At 62.1% G+C, this 27,589-nt stretch overlaps 1 protein-coding gene across 1 annotated transcript; it reads left to right on the forward strand.

Moving 5' to 3' along the window:
- Positions 1-4: 4 nt before the first annotated feature.
- On the forward strand, positions 5-27,301 carry QSOX2 (quiescin sulfhydryl oxidase 2). Its single transcript, XM_039219630.1, has 12 exons — positions 5-323; positions 12,635-12,735; positions 13,563-13,611; positions 14,355-14,460; positions 14,589-14,679; positions 15,995-16,140; positions 17,195-17,329; positions 17,588-17,717; positions 19,568-19,690; positions 20,370-20,520; positions 22,896-23,084; positions 24,890-27,301. Exons 1-12 carry the CDS (start codon positions 5-7, stop codon positions 25,435-25,437), a joined length of 2,088 nt encoding a protein of 695 aa, XP_039075561.1. The 3' UTR covers positions 25,438-27,301.
- The last annotated feature ends 288 nt before the right edge of the window (positions 27,302-27,589 follow it).

A 27,589-nucleotide genomic window follows, 5' to 3' on the forward strand; every position in this document is an offset into this window, starting at 1 on the left:
CAATATGGCGGCGGCCGGGGCGGCGGCGCGCAGCCCGGGAGCCCCGGCGGCGGCGGCGGCGGCGGCGGCGGCGGCGGCCCGAGCCCGGCGGCTGCCCCCGCTGCTCGTGCTGCTGGCGGCGGCGGCGGCGGGCCCGGGGGCGGGCGGCGCGGCGCGGCTGTACCGCGCGGGCGAGGACGCCGTGTGGGTGCTGGACAGCGGCAGCGTGCGCGGCGCCACGGCCAACAGCTCGGCCGCGTGGCTCGTGCAGTTCTACTCCTCGTGGTGCGGCCACTGCATCGGCTACGCGCCCACCTGGCGGGCCCTGGCCGGGGACGTGCGAGGTGAGGCGCGCCCGCGCGGAGACCCCGGCCCCCGCCCCGGGCCCCGCAGCCGCGGACCCGAGAGCCCTCGCAGGGAGCCCCGCTTCCTCCAGCCTTTGTCCTCGCCGCCTCCTGACGCGCACCCCGCTTCCGTGCCCGGGACCCCCGTTCCTTTGCCGGGCCCCCTTCCCCTGAAGCCCCCTCCGTCGCCCTCCTGTGGTCTGGGTAGTGGGTGCTCAGAGCGAGCCGGCGACTCGGACGCGCGTCCAGACGCCCCGCAGACCTCCGTGCGGCCACACGGGACCGTCAGCCTGTCGTGGGAGGCGCCTCGTCCGTAGAGGCGCGGCCTGCGGTTGACCTGACATCCCCCAAACCACACGTTATGTTGTTGGGCTTTAATCACGCCGCCACCTGCTAATCAGCCCCCCCTTAGCCGCCCGCCCCGGTGGCAGAGGTGGGGGGCGGGGCTGCAGCTCCCCACCCGCAGCCGCCGGGCTTTCAAATGGACTGTGAGTCGCTGTGAAGCCAGGCGTCCTCAGCAAGAGTGAGGTTTGGCCCGACCCTTGCTGGTGCTCCGCTAACCTCTAATTACTGTTTCCACGCGGCCCGAGGGGAACAAATTGCTACACTTTCTTCCTGCGCTTTTGCTTTTCAGTCTCCTGCCCTACGCAGTTGTGATTTTCTCATAACTCAAGAGGTTCCCAAACTCCTTAAAGACCTAAGTAGGGTTTTTGTGCAGAATTGTAAAAGATTATCTTTAAGATGCGTTGTTCTCTGACCTCGGGGCGTCGAGGCCTTTTGATTCTGAAGGGCCTGTTCTTTGATGTCATGTTTGCTGAGTCCCAAGTGATGGGCACTCTGGCCGGAACGAGTTCAGGGACCAGGAGCCGGACACACAGACTCCTTAGTAGGTTCTCTCAAAGCCTTTGCTTCGGAAACAAACTCTTAAGAGTGCAGAGAACTCCAGCTCTCATTTGTCATTCAGTGGCAGACACAGATGTCTAAGTTAAAATTCAGGTGGCCGTGGCTATACATTTGCCACCTATTTTGTGCTTATTTTGATCTTCTCATTCAGTGTCTGAAATATAAATACAGTAAACCAGATTCGATGTCCTCAACTATTCTAGTTGAACCAGCATGTAAGGAGCCTGAAAATTGCCCCAGGAACTTGGAAGAAAGGTTTCTTCTGGAAGTGAAAGTGGCAAAATCCATACCTGATGGTGTGATTAACTCAACCCTTAGCTAAATAAGGTTATTTTAAAAGGATTGAACATTGCCCACGTTGGGCAGGAAGAAGGCCTGAGACGGAAGGGAGATCTGGCTGAAAGTGAGAACCAGCTGTGGCCGGAAAGATGGTGGGGACAGCTGTGGGGCACCGGGCAGAGCATCCCGAGAACCAAACCGCTGCTGGAGGCAGAGGCCTCGGCGCCGGGGAGCGTCCCACTTGGGGTCCCCAAAGAAAGGTCACCCGGGGACTTGTCAGGAACGCGCCGTCAGCCCCAACCCAGCGCTGCTGGGTCAGAAACTGGGCACGAGGCCCAGCATCCTGTCAGCACAGGCCCCGTGGCTGGAGACTCACCGTCCTCAGGGCCGCCAGCCCTGCAACACACCTGCGGGGAAGGGCCCGTGGCCCAGGGTGCCAGGAGACGTGACATACGAACTCCCCCTCGTGGATGTCCCCTGCACACAAGAATGCCCCAGTAAAGGAATCTACTTTTTTTTAATGTTTATTTTTGAGAGCCGAGAGAGACAGAGCATGAGGGGGGAGGGGCAGAGGCACCCCTGGAGTCCACTGACTCTTAAGCCTTTGCTTCCTACGTGATGGACCGCAGAGAGAGGGGGAGACACAGAATCCGAAGCAGCTCCCAGGCCCCGAGCTGTCAGCCCAGAGCCCGACGCGGGGCTCGAACCCACAAGCCACTGAAGTCGGGCACTTAACCGACTGAGCCCCCCAGGCGCCCCCGGAGTTCACTGACTCTTAAGCCTTTGCTTCCTATGTGATCGGCCGCAGGGCTCTTTCAGTGCCTAATCCCAGCGCACTCCCAGCGGAATCACTGGGAAAACGCAGCTGCCCCCAGGGGAGCAGATCCCCACTGCCCCCCATGTCCTGTGTGAACACAGACTTCCCCTGCGCTGTCACCCCTTTGGCGCCGTCAGTCACCTGTGAATTGGGCTGTCCAGTCCCCAGGGCACACAGACCTTGCACTGGGCCCCCACGAGTGCCTCTCCTCACCCCTCCTGAAGTGGAGACCGTCCAGCCGGCGATCCATAGCCACCCCCAGCCCCGACACTGCTGTGGCTTCTAGAAAGTGGCTCTCCTCCCCCGTGAGGTTGCCTGGGGTGGGGGCAGCGCTGTTTCCCTGGCTGTCCCTCCACGGTCGCCTCCGGGGTGGGGGGCTTCCACTTGCTCAGAACGGACAGAAAGCCCGAGGGGTGGCCTTGAGAGGGTGAGGCTCCGCCCTGGCCCCGCAGCCCCCCTGCTCACAGCCGAGGGGACTCTTGCTTTCCTGAAAGACTTAGATTGAACTTTAGCAATTCACTGACATGAAAATAAATGTTTTTCCTCGTGACAAGGTGGCTTAGCAAACAAAAGGTCTACTGTTGGGTGTAGCCGAGTGTTGCCGCAGTGCTCGTGCGGGTCTGGCTCCCGCCTGTCACTTCTGAGTCCTCAGGAAGACAAAGCGCCGCTGTGTTCCTGGAAGTCGCTTAGCCCTGAGCTGTGGCATTAGCAGTTTGTGACGCCGCCTCCTCTCACGGTGGACAGGAGACGCGTGGCCCCCGCGGCACCCCCACTGAGCCGGCCCTGAGGTATCTCTGCAGGGATGGTGCTCAGCTGGAGGAGCCCGGCATCACTGTGGCCTCAGCCTCCCTTACTGGTGTCTCATTCGTGCCCGTGTGGAAGAGGCAGGGCCAGGTTTTCTTTGATGGGCCCTGGAATGTTCTACGTGAGGCTGGAAGGGGAGCCTGAGAATTAACAGCAATCACCTCCTCCTCCGCCCAGCAAGCAGGTAGCAGGTGGGAGGCCCTGAGGCTGAGTGAGGCCGGGTCCTTCACTTCGGGTCACATGGCTCAGCGCCAGGCTGGATGGCTCACTGTGTGGCGGTGGTGACGGGCACTCCGTTGTGGCCGCCCCGGTGTCCACGCTCCAGCTCCTCACTCACCTCCTGGCCTTCTCTCTCCGCCCACTCAGCCGGGCCGCAGGCTCCTGGAGATGAGCCTGGGCTGCTGGCCTTCCCCACGGGCCACATTCATGGGGCAGGGGGACTGAGTGGGGAGGGGTGCTGCCGGCAGGGGTGTGTGAGGCGGGGAGCCCCAGGAGGCACTGGGAGCTCGCCCCCAAACTCTGCAGAGGGCGGACAGAGGGTTGGCGGCACGCAGTGGAGACATCAGCCTGCTGTGGGCCCTGCGCCCCGTCTGCATAGCTGTGGTTTTAGCCCACGGGAGATGTGCCGGGAGGCCCAGGCTCTGTGAGGACCGCAGCCAGGGGAGCGCCACCGGGCCACCCCAGGGTCGGTGATGCCAGCTCGAGAACCCAGGTCATCAGTGTGGGCCAGGACAACGAGCAGTGCAGGGTGACTCGCGGCTTTTCCTTCCCCCCAGACGGTGTCATGAGCCTTCAGCAGTTCCCCAGGAGATGCGCTCAGTGTGGGGACGGCTATGTCCTATTGAGCTCCCTGGGCCGCCCACCCTGGCCTGTGTGCGGGTCTAGTTTCCCTCCACAGTGCTGAGGGGGGAGGGCATCACGGAGAGCCCCCCCCCCCGCCTCCACTCCTAGAGGAGGCTGGGACAGAGCACCCGACCCAGCCACCTCCAGTGCTTTCTAGCTAACTCGCAATGGCGAGTCAGTCTGCGTGTCAGTATGTGGGCTCAGTTTCTACCCAGGCCTCTAGATCAAACTTGCCCTTCAACTTGGAACCTGTCTAAAAAGACCTTGCTCACTTGGGACAGGGCCTGCACCGGGAAAAAGCTCCTGCGGTGGCTGGACCGTGCCCCTCCCCCAGGCCCACCACGATGCAGAAGCCACGGAGCAGCTCTGCCTCTTCCAGGCAGCCCTCGGCTCACTCCCTCTGAAACCCTGGAGGTTAACTACTTGGTACCGTAATCATCTAGAACTAACTGATGCCAGACTGTAAATCAGACTTCTATGGGCACTTTCATTAGAACTTGACCAGGACTGGCAAGAGGTCTAATCCTGTAGGTTAAGTACTGTGGTCCCTTGACAAGTAAATTGAGATACGTTGTAGTTCGCTCTCACAGAGAAGCCATTATTTCCCAAGTGTTTTTTGAGCCTGTGGTCCTGAAAACAAGCTTGTGAGCAGAGCAGAGCTCAGCTACTGGACTCCTCCCTGCGTGCCTCCCTCCCGGCCGGCGCCCCCCCCAGGCTTGTTGGGGGTGCCTGATATTGTCCCCAGAGGAGGCGGTTTGCATTCAGCTTAGAGTGTTTCTCTCCTTTGTGCGCTGGGATCCAGACAGGTGGGAAAGGCAGGAGGGGGGGAGGGTACGAGTTGAATGAGGCCGACACCCTGAAGCCAAACCTTTGAGATACTTTGCATTTTATTTGATAAAATAGACTGTGTCTTTTGTGTTGCCGTGAATGCCTCCATCTGCCCCTGCACTGACTGCTGGGGTCTCCCTAACTGAAATTCTCCCTCATCTGCTGCCCTCACACGCCTTCCCGCCCCGCACGAGCAGGCTTCCTTCCCAAGACAGACAAAGGCCCTCCGCGAGCATGGCCAGCGCAGCCTCGAGCCGGCCGGGCGACATGCTGTATCGAGGGGTGCTCTGCAGCCACCCTGGTGGCTGGCTCCCTAGGGGCCGGGCAGCTGGCTGCCCCTGGCACAGTGCATGGCACTGTCCTCGGCCCGTCCGTGCTCCCTTGTGCTCCCCGCTCCCTGTGCAAGTAGAAGTTGGTGTCTGCCCTGCACTCACTGCTTGTGGGGACCCGTCCTGAGTTCCGCGTGGCGCTGGCAGGTGCGGAGAAACCGTGAGCAGCACTGGGAAGGCCCGAGTGGAGCCTCGTTCCAGAGGAAGGGGCACTGAACGGAAACAAACAAAATGAGGTTAATCTTAGGAAAATAACCAGGATGATTGGATTGGCACCGGGCCGTGGAGGAAGGCCTCCGGTGGCATTTGACACTCAGCAGATGAGGGGCGAGGGACACATTGCAGCCAGTGCCGAGGTCCTGAGGCAGGCAGGCCGGCAGGTGTCCAGAGGGAGGTGCCTGCGGCTGTTGTGGCTGCAGGGTGGTGGGGCGGGGAGGTGCCCACAGGTCAGGCAGCGGGAGAAGCCGACGGCTCTGGCTTCGTTGGCTGGATGAACCGCGTCCTTATTCCTGAACAGCAGGGAAGAAGAATGGCTTCAGCAGGGGGTCATGTGACCTGGTTTTTAGGTTAAAAATCTCTGGCTGCTCCCTGGAGAGCCAGGGCCAGCGACCGGCGGGGGTTGTGGTTGGGGCGATGGCGGCCAGATTGGGGTGTGGGCCTGGGCGGGAAGGAGGACCGTGGTGTCCCCACAGCATGTGGGCGTCTCGGGGCGGGCCCTTCGGTTTGTAGGCAGGTGTCCAGGTAGCGTTCCCGGTCTGGTCACTCTTGCCAAGTGAGGTGCCCCCTTCTGGGAGCAGCAGGCACGGGGGGTGTGGCCTGTTTCCAGAGAGCAGCGGACGCCCGTCACTTTCCACGGTGAGCTGGTGTTCCTCCACGTCCCGTCATTAAGAAACATTTAAAACCTGGAAATAAGAGAAAAAGGTGGGTGGCGTGTCCTCAGGGTCCCGGGGGCTTCGCCTCGCTGGCTCCCCGAGGGCTGGCTTCAGGGGGGGACCTTGCAGGATGGCGTAATTAGGGCTTCGGCTCTGAGGCTGCCCGGTGACTCGGACCTTCTGTGGTAGGGGGCAGGCAGCTTCTGTCCAGGCTGGGGGTTTCCTGCCCTGTCGGGACTGGAGGGCCTGCCTCGTAGCCGGGCCTGTCCTGGTGGGCGCGGGCCGATGCCGCACCCTGACGGGCCCTTCCGTACTCCGTTCGGGAGCACCTCGGGTTCATGCTGTGCTTCCCCGAGTCACGCCAGCTCTTTGAGAACTAAGCCCTGACACTGGCGCGGACGGGTTCGGCGTCACACTCGTCAGTTCAAGTGCCTTCTTTATCAGGAGGTCCTGCGGCGTTGTGATTTCTTAAAGGCCCCACAGAGCCTTTCAGGAGCATCAGGCTTGCGGACAGCCCGCCTCTCCGGGTGACACCGCGACTCTGGCCCTTTGACTGCCGTGATGAGAGTAAGCAGTAGGTTAAAACCCAAGGTTTCTCTTTATGTTCTTCACCCTGAAACCCCCAGTGGCTGTGCCCTATTTCAGAGGGAGGGTCCACCTCCTGGGGGCCTGGGAAAGTCGAAGGCACTTTGGAGGCTGAAAAATCAGTGTCGGTGACCGCCGTCTGCACCGCCTTATGTCACCATAGCGGCGTCTGCAGCCCAGACCAGGCGTCGCCCCACTGCCCTGTCTCTTCCTCGCCTGGGAAAGCAGCCAGTGCTGGCTCCCGCACTTCCGGGGCATGGGGGCGGGGGGACCAAGGGGCCTCTTTCCGTCGCATCCTGGGGCGCCGAGTGGAGACAGCAAGTAGGCAGGGGTGTCCACAGCCTGGGCTGGGTAGGGTGTGCGGGCCGAGGTCAGGGGCTTGACTTGCTGAGTCAGAGCCCTCCGCCCTGGCCCTCACCCTTGGGGGCTTTGTCGGAATGTTGCAACTCTGCCCACGACCCGTGCCCAGTTCCTCCAAAGTCTCTGGGGCCAGAGACTGGTGGCTGAACGTGAACACCTCGGGCTGGGCAGGGCTGCCCCGTCGGCCCCGAGCCCGCGCGCTGGGCTGCAGACAGACCCAGGAGGAGCCATGTCCACCTCACTCGCCGGAGCTGCCGGAGGAGGGTGCGTCCTGGGTGTCGCGGGACAGCACGCGCTCTGCGGCCTCGCTGCCACCAGGACCCTGCGCTGCCGCCATGGTGATGCCGTTGACCCCCCCTCCCCCCGCAGGCGTTTCTGGGACAAAGGACAGACTCCCTCCCAACACCTGCAGCTTCACAGGGACCCCCCCCACCGACTCTGGAGCTGCTCCCATGGCCGCCCTCCCTGCCACCTGCTGGTCTCCGCCCAGAGCTGTCTCCCCTCCTGTCCCGTCCTCTGGGCCCCGGTGGGCAGTCGCCAGTGTCCAGTAGGACGGTGGTTCCCGAGGTCGTTGGGAGCTCGCCGCTGCTCGGCCGGCCGTGCCGAGTGCTCAGAACAGTCTAGCAGCAGACGCTTCCCAGCTGTGAGCGGGACGTGGCCCTTAGCCCCCCTTCCCTCACGGCCGCCCGTGGAGGGTGGTTCCCTGGCTTCTGTCTTCCAGGCGCGGCGGCTGAGTTAGAGTCTGCGAGCCTGGGAGGAGACGGAGCAGGGTGTGGGCTGCACCTCTGCCTCCAGACGGAGTCCTCGGTGCCGCGGCACACAGGGCAGGCCACCCCGGGGACACCGGGAAGGCCGAGGAAGTGGGCTCCGGAAAGGGCGCGGAGGCCAGGACACGCCGGCACGTGACTTCTAAGAACCTGGGCGGATGTGCGGTGCAGCTGCTGGGGCCACGTGGGAGGTGAAACGCACCAAGGCCACGGGACCAGACAAAAGCGCTTCTCTGGATGGTGTGGCCGGTTGAGGGGGAGCTTGCTCCCAGGACCGTGGGGAGCCGTCCTGATGGAGGACTGGCAGGTGCTGGCTGCCTGCACCCAGGACGGCTCCCAGGGTGCTGCCACCGCCCACCGCCTCTCCTGCGACTCCGCCCAGGCGTCCCATCGGTCAGGTGGAAAAGCTTCCCCACCCTTCCCTGGGAAGGTGCGTAGCCTGCAGGTTAAATGTGTCACGAATGTCCTGAAGCAGAAGGGGCCTGGGAAGTGAGGACAGTTAGCCACCTCGTTACTGTCTCAGGGTCAAAGGATGGCTCAGCTTGGGGGCAGAGGGCTCCCCGTGGCCGGGGCAGCTGGGGGGCCGGGTGGGGGGCACATGCTGGGCACCCTCACTTATCCTCGGGGGCCTTTGAGCTCGGCTCTGTCCCCTGTGGAGGGGGGCGTGGTGACGGTCACATCCCAGGCTCGGGTGTGAGGCTTAGCTGAGACCGCATGGACCAGAGCGCATTTAGCTCACCGAGTACCACAAAGCGCCAGGGGACACGGCGGCGTGCTGGGCGGGGCGCGGCCTGGTGGTGCCGGGGCTTCTGTGCGCGCCGCCTGCGTCCTGCTCAGGCTGGGGCTCCACACCGCCCAGCAGGGTTCCTGCGCACGGATACGGCCGCCGTCGAGGGAGGGAGAGACGGTGGCGGTACAAGGAGGGGCCATGTTCACAAAGAGCGGGTTCCCTGTGCGTCTAAGGGGAGCGCCGTGTGCAGGGCTCGCTGAGGAGGTAGGCGCCGTGGGGAGGCAGTTGGCTCCCTCCACGTGTGACCGCGCAGGGCCAGCGGGGCGGGAGGGGCGGGTGGGGCCAGGGGAGTGTCCCCCCATCTGCAGGTAGTAGGGTGGAGAGAGGAGACTGCTCTGGGAAGGCGCTCCCGGCACCTGGAGGAACCTGCCGGTCGGCGCACACCTGGCACGTGTGCTCTGCGGCTGCAACAGTGGGCGATGGGCAGTGATTCTGAGCCCAGGGCGCGTCCCTCAGCCTCTCCGACCCCCAGCCTCCTCATCCGTCACGTCCTGCCTGTTTCACAGGCTTCCGTGGTAGGTGATGTAAGAAAACATAAGGCTCTGTGTAGTTTCCTTTGTTCTGGAAGCAAGGCTGGTGGAGGGCGTTTCTTGCCGGGTTAACTGTGCTTGGTCAGGGAATCAGGAAGGCCTCTCTGTGGAGGTGACATTTGTGTTGAAATTGACAAAGCAGCAAGCACAGACCAGAGGAAAGTGTGCTCCACCCAAGGAAGAGCAGGTGCAAAGGTCCTGGGGCAGGAGTGTGCTCAGACCTGTCTGTGGCTTGAAGGGAGGAGTGAGGGAGGGAGAGGAGGGTACAGGTCAGCTGATGAGATGTGCCGCAAAGTGCTCCACCTGGAAAGGTCCCGGGGACACACAGGAAGTGATCTCACCTGCAGACCATATGCCTTGCTGGGGGCTAGGCACCCTCCGGGGCCCCTTCCCACCAAGGTTAGGATTGAAGGAATCCCGTGATTCAGTTCTGAGAAGGCACAGGGCTCTTACCGTGGAGGGAGCTGGGGCCTTACATGCTGGGGCCTTGGGGGGTACGGGGTCCACCAGAAGGAGCAGAGCAGCTGGGGTCGGGCGCACAGGAGGTCTGGTGGGGGCGCTGCCCAGGAGCACAGGCTGTACCCTGTGTGCTGAGCGCTGGCCGTGCGTACGTGCCAGGGGCCAGGGACGGGGGCGGGGGCGGTTTCCAGACCTCGCCCTGATCTGGGGCCGGGTGCTGCAGAGCCCGACAAGCCCCCCGGGGGCGCAGAGTTGTTGGGCGCGGGGCCGACAGCCATTCCCCCCAGCCCTGTGAGAAGCCTGTGTGTTCGCGTGGCCTCTTGGTCTCCCGCGCTCTCGGGAGGGTTATTAAAACGTGGTCGGCACCACCGTGGCCTCGGGTCAGACTTGACTTGGCGTCATAGTCAGCTGCGGCGCCGGGACCCGTGGCGGCCGATCTGTGGGTGGAGGTCGTTCACACCGGGGGCTCCGGGAGGTGGAAACAAGCAGAACGCGGAGCCCGCAGACCACATGCGCGCGGGCCACGGTCTCCGTCCACACCGGGGGCCCGGCTGGGGGCAGGCTTGCCTTTGCACGGAAGACGAACCGAGTAGGAAAATCTCAAGAACGAGGAGGTCGGACCGAGTCCCGCCGTGAACGCCAGAGCACGGGGAGCCTCTCGGAGCACGTTCTTAGCGTCTTTTTTTGTGTCTAGTCGGCTTGCTTGTACCTAGTGCTTGGTGCCAGCCCTCGGGGCAGGTTTTCACTTTCTTACAAACCTTTTCTGGGTAGTAGGTGCTTTTTTTTTTAAGCGTGAACTAAAAGTGTGCCATGGAAATTCCCAATAAAAAGTGAAACCCTGCGTTTGTGAGGCAAGAAAGAGGCAGCAAACAGGAGGTGCTTTGGCCAGATGAGTGGGGACAGGAGCAAGGATGACAGGCTGGGGGAGGGCTCCCCCAGCAGGGAAGCTGCAGGGCGGGGCCACGGCGCGGGGGGGGGGGGGCCACGCCGTGGGGGAGCCGCGTGGAGCCGTGCCATGGGGGGAGCCGCGTGGGAGGTGGGGGGCCGTGCCGTGGAGGATGCCACTCACACGGTGCTGAGCCCGTGCGCTGGGCCATCTGCTGCACTAATTGGATGAGAGTATTAACTGTTCTCCCTTAGTCCCATGTAATTTGAGACTCCAGCAAGAAGTGACCTGTGATTCAGGAAGGTCCCTGTGACTCCCGTTCTGTGCAGGTAAAATGGCCTCGGGGCTGGAGCCGGTTTCAGGGAAGGAACAGGCGGAACGGTGCTTGGCCGTCGGTGTGAAAGACGGCTGTGCTTGTTTTCACTGGATCCTTCATGCCATATTCCTAATATTGGTAACTTGTGGGCACCGGGGGGGCGCGGTCAGGTGAGCGTCTGACTCTTGATTTCGGCTTAGGTTGTGATCTTAAGGTTCATGGGTTTGAGCTCCGAGTTGGGCTCTGTGCTGACAGCACGGAGCCTGCTTGGGGTTCTCGCTCTCCCTCTCTCTCCGCCCCTCCCCGGCCTCTCTCTCTGTCAACATAAATAATCTAAAAATACATGTATTGGTAAATCTGGTTTGTAATTCTGGAGGAGAAGGCCTCCTTTTAAGCACAAGTGATATTCTCACTCTTTCCAGCGTATTTCTAACGTAACTTCTGAAGTTTAGGCTCGTAGCCGGTACCCGGAAAGACCCGTGATGTGATTTGTCACCAGATTACTGGTTTAAGCCAGTCTGATCACAAGGTAGCGAAGAGCCGGGTCAGTATCTTGGGGACGGCAGTGCGTCCCCGCTCAGAAGCCATCGGCCTGCAGGACACCGTGAGCGGCAGCCAGTGCCCCAGGCCAGTCGTGTGGAGCGCCTGGGTCTCCACCTGCCTCCCTGATGGGCCCCGCCTGGGCCATGTGGCCGTGGCCGTGCAGTCCCCTCAGGGGCTGGGGGTGCTTGGCGGTATAACCGGAACCATGGGGAAAAGGATCAAATGTTCATTTGTTTTTTAATTTTTGTTTAAGTTTATGTATTTATTTTGAGAGAGAGAGAGAGCACGTGTGCACTGGGGAAGGGCAGAGAGGGAGGGGCTGATGCGGGGCTTGAACTCATGAACTGTGAGATCATGATCTGAGCTGAAATCAAGAGTCAGGTGTTAACCAACTGAGCCACCAGGTGCCCCAGGATCAAATGTTTTAAAGACAGAAACTCACTTTTTGAGGATGTTGAAGCCATGCCTTTGAGCCTGGTGACCACTGGGCCCAGCCGAACACCTGTCTCCTTGCAGACCGTGCCTCAGGGTCTCCGTGAGCTAGGTTCCTTTGTACAACAGGGTCCCGCCCACAAGTGAAGTGGGGGAGGGATGGGGCACCCTGTCAGGCTGCAGCCTTCAGGAGTTCGTGCGTTCAGGGGGCCATCAGTAAGAAGGAGGGCGGGCAGAGGTCACCCACCTCCTGGTGAGAGCGTGCATCGCCGCCTGGGAAGCCATCTCCCCAAAGGTGTGCAAGTTCCAGAAGATGCAGGGGCCGGGGGTGCAGCCAGCACAGCCCGATGGTGGGAGCTGCGGGACAGAAGACCAGGGTCTTCAATGAGGATGTGCAGGGTTTGAGGAGCGGGAGGTGAGACTCACCTGCCAGTCGGAGGCTCCGGATCCGACGCTCACAGGGAAAACAGAGCAGTTAGGGAGCCGTGAGCCCAGAGTAGAGAGGGTGTCTGTGTGACTCGGGGTGACCGGGGCCACTGCTGGCTGTGACCTGGGGGCGGGGCTGTGGCGGGAGCGAGCCTGGGGGGAGCAGATAGCTGTTGACGCTGAGCTGACAGTCGTGGGGTGGCATGGCGCCCCCTCGGTGGTTTTCCCTTCCGGGACTTTCCCTTAATGCAGCCAGTAACCACGGGCAGAACGTAGGTTTACCACGGCTGCTGCTCTGCCCCCAGGACCGGCGGCGGGACAGCGGGAGGCACTTCCCAGACAGACCCGCTGGTCAGGCGCCGGTTAGGAGCGGGAGCAGTTTGCATGTGGGCGGTGACGGGAGACCCTGCCAGCCCGCGGAAGCTTTGTCCCCTCCCAACCGGTGCCCACCAGGGCTGGACGCTGGCCTGCGGGGTGAGGGCCGGTGGCCGCATGGATGAGGGCCGGACCCTGGCACTGAAGGCCCCGTTCCTGCTTTTCAGACTGGGCTGCTGCCATCCGGGTCGCCGCCCTGGACTGCGCAGAGGAGAAGAACCATGAGGTGTGCCGAGCCTACGACGTCCACTTCTACCCCACCTTCCGGGTGAGCCCGTCCCCCCCCACCTTCCTGGTGAGCCCCGCCCCATGGCTGGCACCAGAGCTGTTCCAGGTGTGGCTGCTGGGAGCACTCACACGTGGCTGACCCGTGACCAAGCCACATCTTCTGTTCACGGGCCCAGTGTCACGAGGCAGAGAGAGATGGGGGGGGGGAGAGAGAGAGAGAGAGAGAGAGAGAGAGAGAGAGAGAGAGAGAGAGAATGCCAAGCAGGCTCCACACCGTCAGTGCAGAGCCTGATGTGGGGCTCGAACTCATGAAATTGTGCAATCATGACCTGAGCCGAAACCAAGAGTCGGACACTCAGCCAACTGAGCCCCCCAGGCGCCCCGATACTAAACTTTTTTTCAGTTGTGAGAACTGGAAATATCTTCACCCAGTATATAACGGTCTCTTCACGGTCTTTAACATCTTTTTTAGTGAAGAGCGTTTTTAATTTTCATATAGAATCCTTTTCTTCCGCACAAAGACGCTCAGCAGCATCTTCTCCCTGTAGATCCTTTGTGTCTTAGAGCCGCCCGTTAGGATGCGTGTTTGATGCCAAGAGTCAGGGAAGGCGCCGGATGAGCCGTCTGGCCTCCAGCCGCGTGGGGGCAGGAAACGTAAATAACCGAACTCCGGTTGGTACCCCCCCCCCAGCGCTGTGGAAACCTGACGCCCGCGGGCGCACTCAAAGCCTGCGGCTCGTCATCAGTTAACGGGATCCCGAGCAGACGAACTAAGCTCTCTCTCTAAGACGATGGTCGCTGTCTGGCCTAAATGTTTGCACAGACGCCAGGTGAGGCTTTTCTTATTTGTCCTGTGTCTCCCCTTAGTATTTCAAGGCATTTACGAAGGACTTTTCAACTGGAGAAAACTTTAAAGGTAAGGACGTCAGCTTTCTCTTACTCTCTCAGGGTCGCCTCCTAAAGCTGTTAAAGCAGGGGTGGTTCAGGGCACAGCGAGCCCTGCCCTGCTGGGTCCGTCTGCCCCCCTCACACACACCTGCGCAGTCCCGTCCCACCCACCTTTCTTTTTTGTTTGTTTGTTTTATTTATTTCTGAAAGAGAGAGAGCGTGAGCAGGGGAGGGTCAGAGAGAGAGGGAGTGACAGACTCTGAAACAGGCTCCAGGCTCTGAGCTGGCAGTCAGCACAGAGCCTGACACGGGGCTCGAACCCACGAACCGCGAGATCATGACCTGAGCTGAAGTCGGACGCTCAACCGACTAAGCCACCCAGGCGCCCCTTAAGTAAACTTCTTTATTCAGAAAATATTTGGAGAGGCGCACAGATCACCAGTGTTCACCTCATGCGTTTTATGAATGAGCCGCCCTGGTAGCCAGCGCCCAGGCGAGGCTCCAGCACGCGACCGGCCCGTCCCCGGCGGCAGCGGCTCTGCATCCGAGGTCACGGTGCCTGCCTGGAACGTGGCGTAGGTGGAACTGAGGCGCGCCTGGCCGCTGCGTCCCCACGCCGTGGGGGGATCCGCCCCCACTGCCCATCTGTTCCCACGAGCCGTCTCCCGTGTGTGAACCCACCGCCGTCTCAGGGCGGCCACCGGCGAGCCCCGTGCGTGCCCCGTGGGGCCCCGGGCTGCGGGATGGTGACGGCCGCGTGGCTCCCCACAGGGCCTGACCGAGAGCTGCAGACGGTGAGGCGGACGATGATCGACTTCCTGCAGAACCACACGGACGGCCTCCGGCCTCCGGCCTGCCCGCGCCTGGAGCCCATCCGGTGCGTGCCTGTGTGCGGAGGGGGCGTGCGTGGAGCGTGCATTTGCGCTCCGTGACGCGGGCCCTGGAGTGCGACGGCCAGCTCACCGTTCTCGGAAGCCCTAAAAGCCTCTTTTTTTCTCTTAAAAGGCCCAGTGACGTTCTTTCCCTCCTGGACCGCCGCGACGGCCGCCACGTGGCCATCTTGTTTGAGAACAACAGCTCCTACGTGGGACGGGAGGTACCACGTCGCGTCTTCCCCTCTTAGCCTGTGGTGGGACACGGCGGCTGTGCGGGGACGCCCGTGTCCACCAGCCTGTGCTGCTCCCACTCCTCCCTCCTCCATCCCGGGAATGTGGGCGCGATGCTCGGCGCCGTGGCCGGTTTGCGGGCTGCCGGCAGGGGCGTCCGAGGTGAGGCAGCGGGCTCGCGAGGGCAGCCTCGTCCTCGAGGTTGGGTCGAGGGGGCCCCCACACCCCGTTTCCAGGGCACACTGCCTTTTCCCTTGAGGCCCTTCTTTATTTCTTACGCGCTGCCGGCAAGGTTCTCGGCTGGGCTGTGAACGCCCAATTTTTTTGCCAAACCCAAGGGTCTGTGAAGCGTGTCTCCTGTTGTGGCGCTTTTCTGCTCTCGTTTCTCACGTGCGGCTCCCAAGCCTTCGCCTCTGGCCCGACACGCGGGCTGTGACGGGAAACCCTCCCGGAGGAAGCGCCTCGCAGGCGGAGCCCGCGCTCCCCTCCTCTGCTCCTGCTGGCGTGCGCTCGGCGGCGGCGGCTGCAGACATTAGATTGCCCGCCTCACCCCTCCCCGTGCGCCTCACCCCTCCCTGTGCCCTCCGGGTCTAGTGGTGACGCGACGCAGTCCCGCCTTCGCTGGGGTGAGGACTCCCAGCGGGAGAGTGTGCCCCCCCACGCCTCCCTCACCTGTGTTCTCGGGCGCACGGGAAGGGGGTGCGCTCCCCGGGGCAGGTGGCTGCAGCCTCCCAGGAGGGCCCCCTGCCACTGGGCCCGAGCGTGGCCGCCCCCACAGACGCATCGGCTCCCGGGAGTCCGGGAGCGTCGCGCCTGGTGCAGCGCCTCGTTCAGGACACGCTGGTTCCGCGGGTGACAGAGGTCAGGGGATGCCAGGCCACCTGTCACACTGTCCCAGCTCCTGAGATGCCACTCCCTGGTCCTTCTGCTGCTGCGTCCCCGTCGCCGTGCCTTCAGCTTAAGCAGGATGGGACAGGGACAGTTGAGGGAGGTACCGGCCAGCCGAGAGCCGGCTGCCCTCCGGGGGCTGACCGTGGGCGCGTTGCTGTCGGGGATGAGGTTAGCCTCCTGGTGCGCGGCCCCATCTCCCGGCGAGGTGGTGAATGTGTGAGGACGTGCTGGCCCGGAAAGCCCAGGGCAAGTTCACCGACAGACGTTTTCTTTGAGAGTCTGGGAGGCTGCGTGGCCACCTGCACCGCACGCCTCACTCCATTACCTGGGTTCATGCTGCTTTCGCGCTGGGTCAAGGTGACGCCTCCTGAGACGCGGCCATCCACAGCGAAGTGTCACTTTGTCCTTCCCCAGGTGATGCTAGACCTGCTTCCGTACGAGAACATCGTGGTGAAGAGAGTGCTGGACGTAGACAAAGCCTTCCTGGAGAGGCTTGGGGTCACCTCTGTTCCCTCCTGCTACTTGATTTACCCAAACGGGTCACATGGATTAGTTAACGTGTAAGTTTGGCCTCAGAGGTGTCTGTGACACCTGCTGGCATCTGGGGGACCCTTCCAAGTGTGGGAGCCTCCTCTGGGCCAGATGACATGCACCTCCTCCCGGCTGCGACCACAGAACCCATCCGGGCGCCGTGAGCTTGCACTGGGCCCACGACATAGTAAACAGCCTATGGGAAGGGTCACCGGTGAGAAGGCGAGCCAGGACCCCGGGGCCTGTGGTGGCTGCAGCGGGCCTGCCGGAGCCGACTGAGCGGTTCTGGCCGAGTCTCCGCCCCGGGGCTCCTGGTTCAGCTTCTGGGAAGCGGGTTCCGGAGCCTCAAGCCCCAGTCCTTCGGGCGTGTTTCTGTTCTCAGGAACCAGAAGTCAGGGAAGGATGGTGGCCTCTGCACAGTGGGTCACCAGTGCCAGGCTCTGACAGTGAGGTCATCGGGTCACACACCGGGGGCTCTGGCCTGCAGCAGAGGCGCCCAGGGCCAGGCCCACGCCAGGCGGTACCCTCGACGGCTTTCCCTCAACAAAATGCCATTTTCTTTTCTTTTTAATTTAAAAAAAAAATTTTTTTTTTTTTTTTAAATATCTGAGAGAGAGAGAGAGACAGTGTGATCAGGGGAGGGTCAGAGAGAGAGGGAGACACAGAATCTGAAGCAGGCTCCAGGCTCTGAGCTGTCAGTCAGCACAGAGCCCAACACGGGGCTCAAACCCACGAACCGTGAGATCATGACCTGAGCCAAAGTCAGACGCTTAACCGACTGAGCCACCCAGGTGCCCCAATGCCATTTTCTTTTGAAGAAAAATGTTCATTTTCTATGAAAAGCGTCATCTGTACAACCTATTGGTGTCAATTGACATCTGTGCCTTATGTTCTTCCTGGAACAAGCGCAGGTACGTGTGACCCGCGGCTACTCTGGAGGCGCTCCTGACGGCCTTCACATGTCCCCAGAGCGTGCGCTCCCCCCGCCGCCCGTCGACGGGCTGCACCGCCCCCAGACCCCCTGCCGCCCCCCGCAGCCTTGCTCTTGGATGCCCCGCTCACACCTTGTGCCCTTTCTCGCAGCGGAAAGCCTCTCCGGTCGTTTTTTTCCTCTTACTTGAAGTCGTTGCCAGATGTGAGGAAAAAACTGCTTTCGTTGCCTGACAAACCTAAGAAAGCAGACAGTCCTGAAATCGTGGTTTGGAGAGAATTTGACAGGCAGGTATTCCTCTTACACCTGAGCTGTTGGGGTGGGTGTGGCCATGGGCGTGGCGTGGCGTGGCCGCAGTGGCTGCGGCTGTGTGGCTCCTTTGCACGTGGGACTCACTCAGAAGCACACCTCGGAGCTGTCAGCTGTTGAGGGGTTGCCAGTGTCACTCTGTGGGGTGTGGGGGTCCCTGTGGGCTGGAAGCGAGGAATGGGAACGCTCAGAAAGAGGAAGGTGTCCTTAGCTGGCCTGACGACGTCCCCTCTCAGGTCGAGGCTGTACACGGCAGACCTGGAGTCGGGGCTGCACTACCTCCTGAGGGTCGAGCTGGCGGCGCACAAGTCCCTGGCGGGGGCCGAGCTACGGACTCTCAAGGACTTCGTTACTGTCCTCGCCAAGGTGCGTGCCGTCTGATCCGGGCCGCGGGGGGCTGGGCTCCGTGCCTGGGGACCTGCAGGGAATGAAGCCGACCCCAGCTGGCGGCTGCTCTTCTGTCCAGCTGCACTGCACGCACCCGCTCTGGCCTTTCTTCAGTCCCCGCTCACCTCGCACCCACCATGCACCTACCGGGTGCCCACCCAGCTCGGGGCCCCCGGGTGTGGCGGGGCCTCAGAAGGAGCCGGGACCATGGTGTGCCTGAAAGGGGGCACTCCGAGGGCCGGCGGTGCCCGGGCAGGGGGCAGGGCGGGCTGAGGAGGAGAGAGGCTGCGGAGAGGGCCCAGCGGCCGGGACCGGAGCGGCGGGGGCGCGCGAGTTAGCGGCCGCTGGGGGGTGAGGGGCCGTCGGGCTTTCGGTTCTTCGGTTCTGCCGAGGACTCTTGCTCCGGGGCCAGGAATCCAAGGCTGAGAATTCCCTGCCATCTCTTCCGTGGGCCAGAGCAGCGGGCAGCGGGAGGTCACCCCTCCCCGAGGGGGCCCCTGGGGCCCCTCTGCTCTCTCCTCAGGGAGGGGCTCTCGCAGTGGCCTGGGGACAGAGCCCTTTGCTCCCGCATTGGAGCCACAGCCTGCCTCTTGTCTAGAAGGTCAGCAAGCTCAGCTTTGAAGGACTTCTCAGGGGGCGCCCGGCCGGCTCAGTGGCATGTGTGACTCTTGCTCTCAGGGTTGTGAGTTCAAGCCCTGTGTTGGGCATAGAGATGGCTTAAAAATGAAATCTCTATTTTTTTTTTTAATATTTTTATTTATTTCTAGGAGAGAGACAGAGAGAGACAGTGTGAGCAGGGGAGGGTCAGAGAGAGAGGGGGTCACAGACTCTGAAACAGGCTCCAGGCTCTGAGCTGGCTGTCAGCACAGAGCCCGACGCGGGGCTCGAACCCACGAACCGCGAGATCGTGACCTAAGTGAAAGTTGGACGCTTAACCGACTAAGCCACCCAGGCGTCCCAAAAATGAAATCTCTAAAAATAAAAAAAATACAAGATTTCTCTTGCTAAATGTAAGAGAATTCACTTGCTTGGGTCAGTGATTCACGGTCAACGCCAGGCAGACAAGGTTTGCTGGTGTCGTGCGACCTTTGAGATAAGAAGGCAGAGTTGATGCCGGAAGGGACGAGTCGCACAGCGTGTCTCCAAGGAGGAAACCGAGGCCGTGTGGACGGGCGTGGGCCCCGCCGGCCTCCGTCCTTCGCTTTCAGCGAATCAGAAGCGCACAGTCTCCCCGCCTGTGTCCCCCTCTGTCCGGCATCCGGGAGGCCCGTGGGTCCCTGGCCCTCCCAGCCCAGTGCTGGCCAGGCCACAGCGGTCCTGATGCGGCAGCTCCCACTCGGGTCCTGAGCCCGTGGCAGCCTTTACTTTGCACACTTGACATGTGACACGTAGTCCTCGTCCCTCAGGGCGGGGGGCCGGGGGCTGGGGGGCGGGGAGGCAGGTGCACGGACGCTCCGTTACCAGCACTCGGCTCACTTCTGCGGAAAAGCCTCAGTGGGCCATGCCTCTTCCACCCCACGTAGTTCCGCAGTCAGACGGCAGAGGGGAGGCGGGGGGGGGAGCGCGTATTACAACGGGGCACAGGGAGTAGTAAGTAGGCAGAGCTTTCAGAAAGGACCCCGCATCATCCGACACTGGGGAGCTGTCGTCAGCTGGGGCGCCCAGCCTGCGGCCCCTCCCACCCCCTGCGCCGCGTTCTGGAGAGCCCCCGCCCCAGGCCTAGGAGGAACGCGTGTCGGGCACACCCCACCTGGTCCCGGTGCCCCGGGACGGCGCTGCCGTGGGGGCATCTTCCCCGACGACCTCTGATGCCAGTCCTTCTTGTGCAGCTGTTCCCCGGCCGGGCGCCGGTCAGGAAGCTACTGGAGACGCTGCAGGAGTGGCTGGCCAGCCTTCCCCTGGACAGGGTCCCCTACGACGCCGTCCTCGACCTGGCCAACAACAGGATGCGGGTGAGCCCGGCCCCCCTGCCAGCGCTCAGGGCCCCACCCCCAGCGCACGGGGAAGGAGGGGGCTGGGCACGGGTGCCGTGTCCCCCCCACGGTGCGCCCGCGGTTGTTACCGTCCCTGTCGCCGGGTTGCTGTCTGTGCCAGCCCCCTGCCTGTGGCGCTGTCGGCTCCTGGGGTCGCGGCAGATGGGCGGTGAAGGCACGGGCGGCTGGCTCAGAGCTGCGCTGGTCCAGGTGATGTGTTATGTCAGTTTTTAGCAAACTCCCGGCCAGGAGACGCAGGGCGTGGACGTGGCGTGGATGCTCGAAGCTTCCGCTCGGCTGCAGACCCGTGGCCCCTCCCTCGTGCTGGCTGAGAATGTTCCGCAGCTGGGGTTCTTAGTGGTCAGGCCGGAGGCATCGTTCAGGCTTTTGTGGGTTCTCGTCTGTCCGGACACAGAGGAGCCCTTCCCCCCTCCCCGGGCCGCACCGCCCTGTTTGACACCTTTAGGAGAGCCGGCACCAGGCTCTCTCACTTGTTTGCTACTGGATTTAAATACACCACGTGCGAAGGTGTGCAGCTGGCGGAGTTTTGATAAACTCGCACTCTGCGTAACCACCACCCAGTCCAGGCAGAGGACGCTCGTCAACTACGTTAATGTTAACAATTCAATCATGTCTTCTTCTATCCCCCTCTTCTCAGATTTCTGGAATATTCCTTATTAATCACGTAAAGTGGGTTGGATGTCAGGGAAGCCGACCAGAGCTCAGGGGTTACACGTGTGCACTCTGGAAACTGTTTCACACTTTGACCGTCCAAGCCGGGGCCCATCCGGAAGCGCTGGACGGCACAGGTAAGCCGTCCCCGCCCGGGCCCAGGCTACGGGCCCAGCTGACACAGCCCCCGTGCCGGTGCCGGCCTGGCGTCGTGAGAGGCTGTACGCGAGGCCAAGCATCACCAGGGCTGCCCCGGGGGTCCCCTGCTACGGAGGCGGGGAGGGGAGCATCCCTGCCAGCCCCTGGGTGGGTGCTCCAGAGCCGACCGGCCTGCGCGTGGCTGAGCCGCAGGAAATAAATCTGAGAACGGGAGCACGCTGGCCAGGAATTCCCCCGCGGGGTGAGCACTTCTTTTTTCTGCTCCAGGGAGTACGAGCCTCAGTGAAACCTGTTTGGAGATGTGTGCTTATCTCTTGTGCATAACGACCTTGACCCTGACCCTAAGCCTGACCCTGCCGCTTGGTTTGATCTCAGAGTGTCTGTGCGCCAGGAGCTCAGCCGCGGCTTCTGTGGGCCCAGTGTCGGCCGAGGCTGGGGTCTCTCATCTCAAGTCTCCACTAGGAAGGGACCCCTCCCCTGTTCACTGGAGGGGTGGTGGCTGATCCAGGGCCTTGCTAGTTCCCCACCACGTGGCAGCTGGCCTCGTGGGCCCCTCCTGTGTGGTTCCCTGGGGGAGCGGTGAGCCGCCAGCCCAGCCCGCGGGGAGGGGTGATCACCAGAGACCGCCTGCACCAGAGGTTAAACACCCCAGAGATTGACTTGGCTTGAATAGCTTTGCTTATCAGGAAAGCGTGGCCGGATTTTGCGACCTACGCGAGGCACCGAAAACTGGGCTGGATTGTTTTACCCCCCTTGGATCCGGGTGCATGTGCGCCTCCCCCGCGAAGCGGGCCCCTGGCGGCCGTGGGATTGGCCGCCTGCCGTTCCATTGTGGGTTCAGTTAGGTGGTTCGCTGCTGTGTGTACCGAGCACAGGCAGGCTGTGACTCACACTCCGATGCTTTCTCCAGTGCGACTGTAAAATTCTAGTCTTTGCTACGTAACAACTCAAACCAGGCACTGGGGCTTGAAAGAGCCACCATTTTGCTTGCGTGGGTTCTGTGGCTCGGCAGCGTGGGCGGCCCCAGCTCCTGCCTAGGCCCACACTCAGGAAGGAGCCTGGGGCCTGGGCGAGCCGGCACAGGGCATCGCTTCTGTCATGACCTGATGGTCCAATGGACCTCGTCCAGCCTGGATCCATGGTGGGGGGCGTCTGCCCGGCGGGGGTGGGGAAGCGGCAGAGGCGCGTCGCAGGGGCATGTGTGTCTTTGCAAACCCTCACCACCCCCACCCCCGGCTCTCCTCGCGGTGATGTTGCACGCGCACTTCTTGGGGACCTTGTTGGGGGAGGTGGGGAGTGCGCCCTGCTGACAGGCTGGCCAGGGGGCTCCGTGGCGGGGCACGTGGTCAGAAAGATCTCCAGGGCGCAGACGGGAGCTGTATCTGAGGAGCAGGTCTCACACCCGAAGAACTGGGTCAGATGGACCCAGCCGGATTAGGTCTTGGCGGTTTTCCACTCCTTAGTGTCTGTTTAAACCCCATCGACTAACAAGCTGCTGCATGCTCTAATCCCCGCAGGTAGAGCTTACGGTTCTTGCCCACTCTACAGATTAGGGTGGCCGGCCGCGCAGCGGTGCGGTGGGGAGAGGGGGAGGGTTACCCAGTGGTGTGTGGCAGCTGGCGGCCGGCGAGAGGGCAGGCGGGCACGCCTTCGGTGTGTGTCCTCACTGCATGCTGCCGCCCCCCGAGACTGAGGACGTGGCCGGGGGCTCAGCGGGGGCCTCTCTCCATGAGGCCGCCAAGACTAACGACAGATGTGGGGACCTGGGCCGAGGCCTGGCCCTCCCACCCAGACCCACAGCCAGCGGCAGAGAGAGTTCACCCCCGAGGGCCTGCTGTTGATTAAGACGGATTCAGTCTCAAAAGCACATCTTTTTTTTTCCAATTATTTTGCTGCATTTCTTTTAATGCCGACATTTAATCTGTTCTAATCTCAGTCTTGTTTGTTGGCTCAGTCCCCGTATTAGTTGTCTGAAGGGAACCGTGGGCGCCAGCCCCGTGCCCGCCCCCCTTTGGGTGATGTGAGGGGTCCTTGTTTTCATGCGATGCTGGCTCTTTCCTTCTGCTGTCGGGGGGCTGTTTCCTGAACGAGCACGTTGCCCATTCACAGCATCTTCGGGGAGAGGCTGGCCCACCCCTCACTGAGGCCGAGCCGCCGCTGCCCTCACAGTCCCTGGAAGGGGATGTGCTGTCTGCCCTCGCCACATCCTGGAGCGCATCTTGTGTGTTCGGGGCAGCCCCCTCCAGGCACAGGCCACTCCTTCCGGCCGGGAAGGCGCCTGGGCTCGGGCTCCCTGCGCAAAGCCTGGAACGCGCCCCCACGGGGCCGGCGGTGTCTGCCTCTCCCACTGCAGGTTTTGAGGGGGACCCGCAGGCGGTGCTGCAGACCATCAGGAGATACGTTCGCACCTTCTTTGGCTGTAAGGAGTGTGCTGAGCACTTCGAGGAGATGGCGGAAGAATCCATGGGCTCCGTCAGAACCGCGGACCAAGCGATTCTCTGGCTTTGGAAGAAGCATAACTTGGTGAACAACCGCCTCGCAGGTGAGCAGCGGGCGGGCGTCTCGGCAGGGGTGTGGCCACGCACACACCCCCGCTTCCCACTGCACCTACCACGCGCGCACTGCTGACACCTGACCTTTGCCCCGCGCTGGCGGCCCTGGGGAGGGATTGCCAAACATGACCACCCTCCAGCCTGCCAGCGCCCTTGGCTTTCTGGACTGTTCTACCGCTTCTGGGCTCCCGGGCTGCGTGGAAGTTGACCCGCTGCTTCCCCTGGGGTCGCCGCCAGGCCCCGAGGACATTTGACGCTGGCAGATGTGGAAAATAACCATGTGACCGTGAGCCGTTTTTTTGCGATTACAATCTGCTCTCAGACTGAAAGCAAACCCCTGCAGGCAGTTTTGTTCAAAAACGAAATAGGACGCATCCATCTTCTCAGAGTTAAGTAATTCAAACTGTTCCCAAATCGGTGGCAGATTAAAATTAGGCTTAAAAATAATTCCACCGACAAATAAATCTTAATAGAGATGAATAGAAAATACCACTGAACTATTGGTTTTTAGTTAATCCACCGCATTATAAAACATATTACAACTAAAGCACTAAAGAAAATTGGGTTTTCCTTGCACTCAGAGCTGACGCTGCGGCTCTGGCCATGTGGCCGCGGCACCTCTGCGCTTGCTGGGATTTGCCCGTGGATGTCAGCTGCGGGGCGAGGCGCGTCCCCGGGGCCCCGGTTCAGAACCCCCACACTCTGTGGGGGCCCCTGTCCCCGCCTCACACAGGAGCCCACGCAGTCAGCCGAGCCGCTCTCGCCTCCCGCCAGGCCCGGCGCGCCCCTGAACAGTTGTGTCCGTCCTGAGATTCTGTAGCCGCCCCCACACGCTCCCCAGTCCCACCTCCGGCCTCTGGGTTGAGACCCGGAGGCCTGCCCCGGACCCGCCTGTGTCTGCGGCGGTAACACCAGGTGTGCGGTGTAACGTGAGTGTGTGTGCGCATCCTCGCCCGCCACCCCCGGCCTGGGCCAGCGGGCAGAGGAGAGGGTCTCACCGCCCCAGACCCATCAGTCGGAGTGATTTTGTCCATGTTTACTCGTAGAAGGACTTGGAGGGCGGCAGGGCGGGGGCCTCTGGGAGCCGAGGAGCGCCACGTGCCACGCCTCCCGTGCCGAGCCCGCGCGGTCCTCCTGTCTCTGGCAGAGACCCAGAGCCTGTGCGGCCGTGAGCACGGGGGCGGGCACAGGTTTACCACGTGGGGCCAGCGCCAGCCGGGGGCACGTGCAGTTCACACCAGGCTGTGTGGCTGCGCCTTGTAAGAAGCCGGTTGGCACGTGCCGAGGAGGGAAGTGGTCGCCTGGCCGTGGTCTCGGCTGGAGCGGAACCAGGAGCGGGCTTTGCCGGGCGTCCTGCACACGGGCTCTGAGGCTTCCCTGGTGCGGGCAGGCCTCACTCCCAGAATCACTTCTGGAGATCCTTTTGGGGTTTGGGGTGTGGGAGGGGCCTGCACACGCCTGAAGTCCCGTGGGACCGTCCGCACAGCCGGCGTCGGGGGCAGGCGCTCCTGGGGCTCATGCAGCCTGGACCGCAGGGCACACCTTCGGTGCGGGTGGGACACGCGGGCTCGAGCGGGGGCCTCCAGGTCACAGGGGTGCAGGGGAGCTGGCCAGGTACGTGGAGCCGTCCCACCGCTGGGCACCGGGGCAGCCACAGGTGCCACGGAAGACACGGCGTTTATCCAGGGCGCTCGGGAGCCAGGTGCCCGTGCAGGAGCCGGGGGAGGGTTCGCCGGGCGTGCGCGGTCAGGTCGCCGCAAGGCACCCAGACTCTTGCTCCCTTTCCTCCTCCCAGGCCATCTGAGCGAGGACCCCAAGTTTCCCAAGGTTCCGTGGCCCACCCCGGACCTCTGCCCAGCCTGCCACGAGGAAGTGAAGGGCCTGCACAGCTGGAATGAGGGCGAGGTGCTCCTGTTCTTGAAGCAGCACTACAGCCCCGACAACCTCGTGGACACATACGCCGAGGCCCAGGGGGACGCCAGCGAGGGGGGCGGCCCGCCCAAGGGCGGGGCGCGGGAGAGAGGCCGCACTTCCCCGGACCGGCCCCGGGGAGACCCGCGTGCCGAGAGCGCCCGTCCACCCAGCGTGCCGCCTCCCAGAGCCCGCCTGTCCGAGGGGCCCTCGCTCAGCCTGGACGGGAGACTCCGGAGCGCGAGCGGGGCCGAGGGCCGTGGGGAGGCGGAGGCGGCCGTGCCCTTCCTCGGGACGGGCTTCTCCAGCCTGGACATGAGCCTCTGCGTCGTGCTGTACGTGGCCTCGTCCCTGTTTCTGATGGTGATGTACTTCTTCTTCCGCGTGCGCTCCAAGCGGTGGAAGGTCCGGCACCCCCGCCCGTCCGTGTAGGACCGAGCGGGTCCACGGAAGCGCCTTTAGGAACAGCCGCTCCGCGCCACCTGCAGCTGTAATAATTCAGATCAGGGATTTTATAAACACTTCAGACCTGGGTTCGTGTCAGCTGGCGTCTCGGGCCCCAAGTCCTCGTTTAACAAAAGGCTTCCCTGCGGAGGACCAGCCGCCGTTTGTGGGGCTCTGCCGCCCGCGGGTCGTCCCCGGGCGCTCCCGCAGGCTCCCACAGCAGGACGACGTCTGTATTTTTACCCTCCCAGGTCTGGAAACACGAATGGGAGTCCCGGCCAAACAAACAGACTCCTCCCCGCCTGCCCCCCGCGCACCACCCCCGGCCGCCTCTCCAAGGCGTCGGGTCCTCAGAGATTCGCTGTGTCTGCGCACTTTTCAGTTGCTCGGTGGTTCCCGCCGAAGCAAGAGGGCGGCTCCCTGGTGCTGAAGGCGCCCCCAGCCTCGGGGACGGCCTCTTCGTCACCTCCCTGCTCTGCAGAGTGTGGAGACAGAGGGAAGGGAAGGGGCGGGTTCGTGGCATTGCTGCATTGCAGGAAACACCCCCACAGGCCGTGTGGCGTGGCGGCTGGGGACACGATGGTGGCAGAGGCAGTGCCTTGGCTAATCGGGTGGCAGGACGGCTGCCCCAAACTGCCCATCCTGTGACACTGAGGGCGGAGCCCCCCCCCCCAATGTCGCGTGGTGCAGCGCCCGCAGGACCTGCTGCCGAGCCAAGAGGTTAGGAGCCGAGGGCCCCAGGGGTGACCTGTGCTGCCCCCAGCACTTTTAAGGCCAAATTTCATTTCCCTGAAGCTGTTTTATGAAGGGTCCTGGCACAGGACCCCAGTCCCCGGGTTCTGGCGATCGCTTTTTTTTTTTTTTTAACCATTTAATAATTTTCACACATTAGTTGTAAAACCAAATGATTTAGAGGTAAGTTTGCCTCTGAAAACGTCAGACAAAACGGACTGTGCCGTGTGTCTGTCTCGCACTCAGATGTCCCTGTGCCCGTGTCTGTGAGGTTGTAAATAGTCTCTCCCACTCTGCCTCGTGTGTGCTCTGTTTACTCACTGCAGCTGGGCACGGCCACGGCCCGTGGGGGGGGGGGGCTGCAGCCCTGGGGCTCCGGGCTCTCGTGCCCACAGGGCTGGCGGAGCTGGGTCCCTCCCCCCGGGAGCTGGGTCCCCCCTGGGCGGCCGCCAGAGCGACCTTTTTGTTTGACCCTTTTTTAACCCCTGGAAGCCTGTGTTTCGTAGGCGGTTGTGTGCTTGGATCACTGAAGCAGAGTATCGTTTCCTTTCATTTAAAAACTCGGGCAGATTTACACACAGAATCCGAAGGGAAATACTTCGCACCGTTAATTAAACTGCCTTTTGGTTCACGTCGGCTGTTTTGTCCTCCTCTAAGTAAGGTTCTTTACGTGCTGCGAACAGCACGAGGCTGCGAGAGAGACCCTGTGGCCCTAAGGTCACCACTACTTGAGGGACAAGTTTGTGGCTCCCTGAGGGGCCAGGTTCCCGGCAGCCCGCGGGCAGCAGGGAGAGGTGGGGTGCCGAGACATCCCTGGACGCATGTCCTGTGGGCGGGTGTGAACACGGCCACACACCTCACGTGGGTTGCTCAGAACCGGGCACTGCCTTTAGGCAAAATTTAAGGTCTATTTTCTAACGTAAGTATTGAGACTAATGAATAGACTAGTTCAGTAATTTAAATGGGTATTTATTTTTAATGGAAGGATTTTGATTAAAAAGAAGCTAATTGACATGGAAATGTCTGGAATTTCTTACCTTCGAGGTGAATGTTTTGTATTTAAGTGAACTGTACTGTGCATATTTTTTAAATAAATAAATCTGACATTTGAGAAAACTAATTCTTTTGAAACCGTGAACTCACTAGAGCAGTGACCAGAGGTCGAGGTGCAGACGGAGCCCTCCTTCCCTTCCAGAGTTGTGGACCGGGCACCTGAAATCCCGGAGCCTCTTGGACTGAACGAGAGGCCTCGGGGAAGACAGCCTGAGGGCGGAAACTAGATCGGTTATAGATGGTCTCGGGGGCCCAGCTACCCCGGGGGGCGGCCGCAGGACAGCAGCTGAGAGCGGAAACTAGATCGGTTATAGATGGTCTCGGGGGCCCAGCTACCCCGGGGGGCGGCCGCAGG

This window comes from Hyaena hyaena, unplaced genomic scaffold (genome assembly GCF_003009895.1).
Source record: "Hyaena hyaena isolate Hyena2069 unplaced genomic scaffold, ASM300989v1 scaffold_823, whole genome shotgun sequence".
Classification (NCBI taxonomy): Eukaryota; Metazoa; Chordata; class Mammalia; order Carnivora; family Hyaenidae; genus Hyaena; species Hyaena hyaena.

Excerpts from the sequence above, each read along its gene's own strand:
- QSOX2 (XM_039219630.1), top strand. The coding sequence starts at position 5 with ATGGCGGCGGCCGGGGCGGCGGCGCGCAGCCCGGGAGCCCCGGCGGCG. Across the intron at positions 324-12,634 it reads CCTGGCCGGGGACGTGCGAG|ACTGGGCTGCTGCCATCCGG; the intron begins GTGAGGCGCGCC and ends CCTGCTTTTCAG. Across the intron at positions 17,330-17,587 it reads GTTTGGAGAGAATTTGACAG|GTCGAGGCTGTACACGGCAG; the intron begins GCAGGTATTCCT and ends GTCCCCTCTCAG.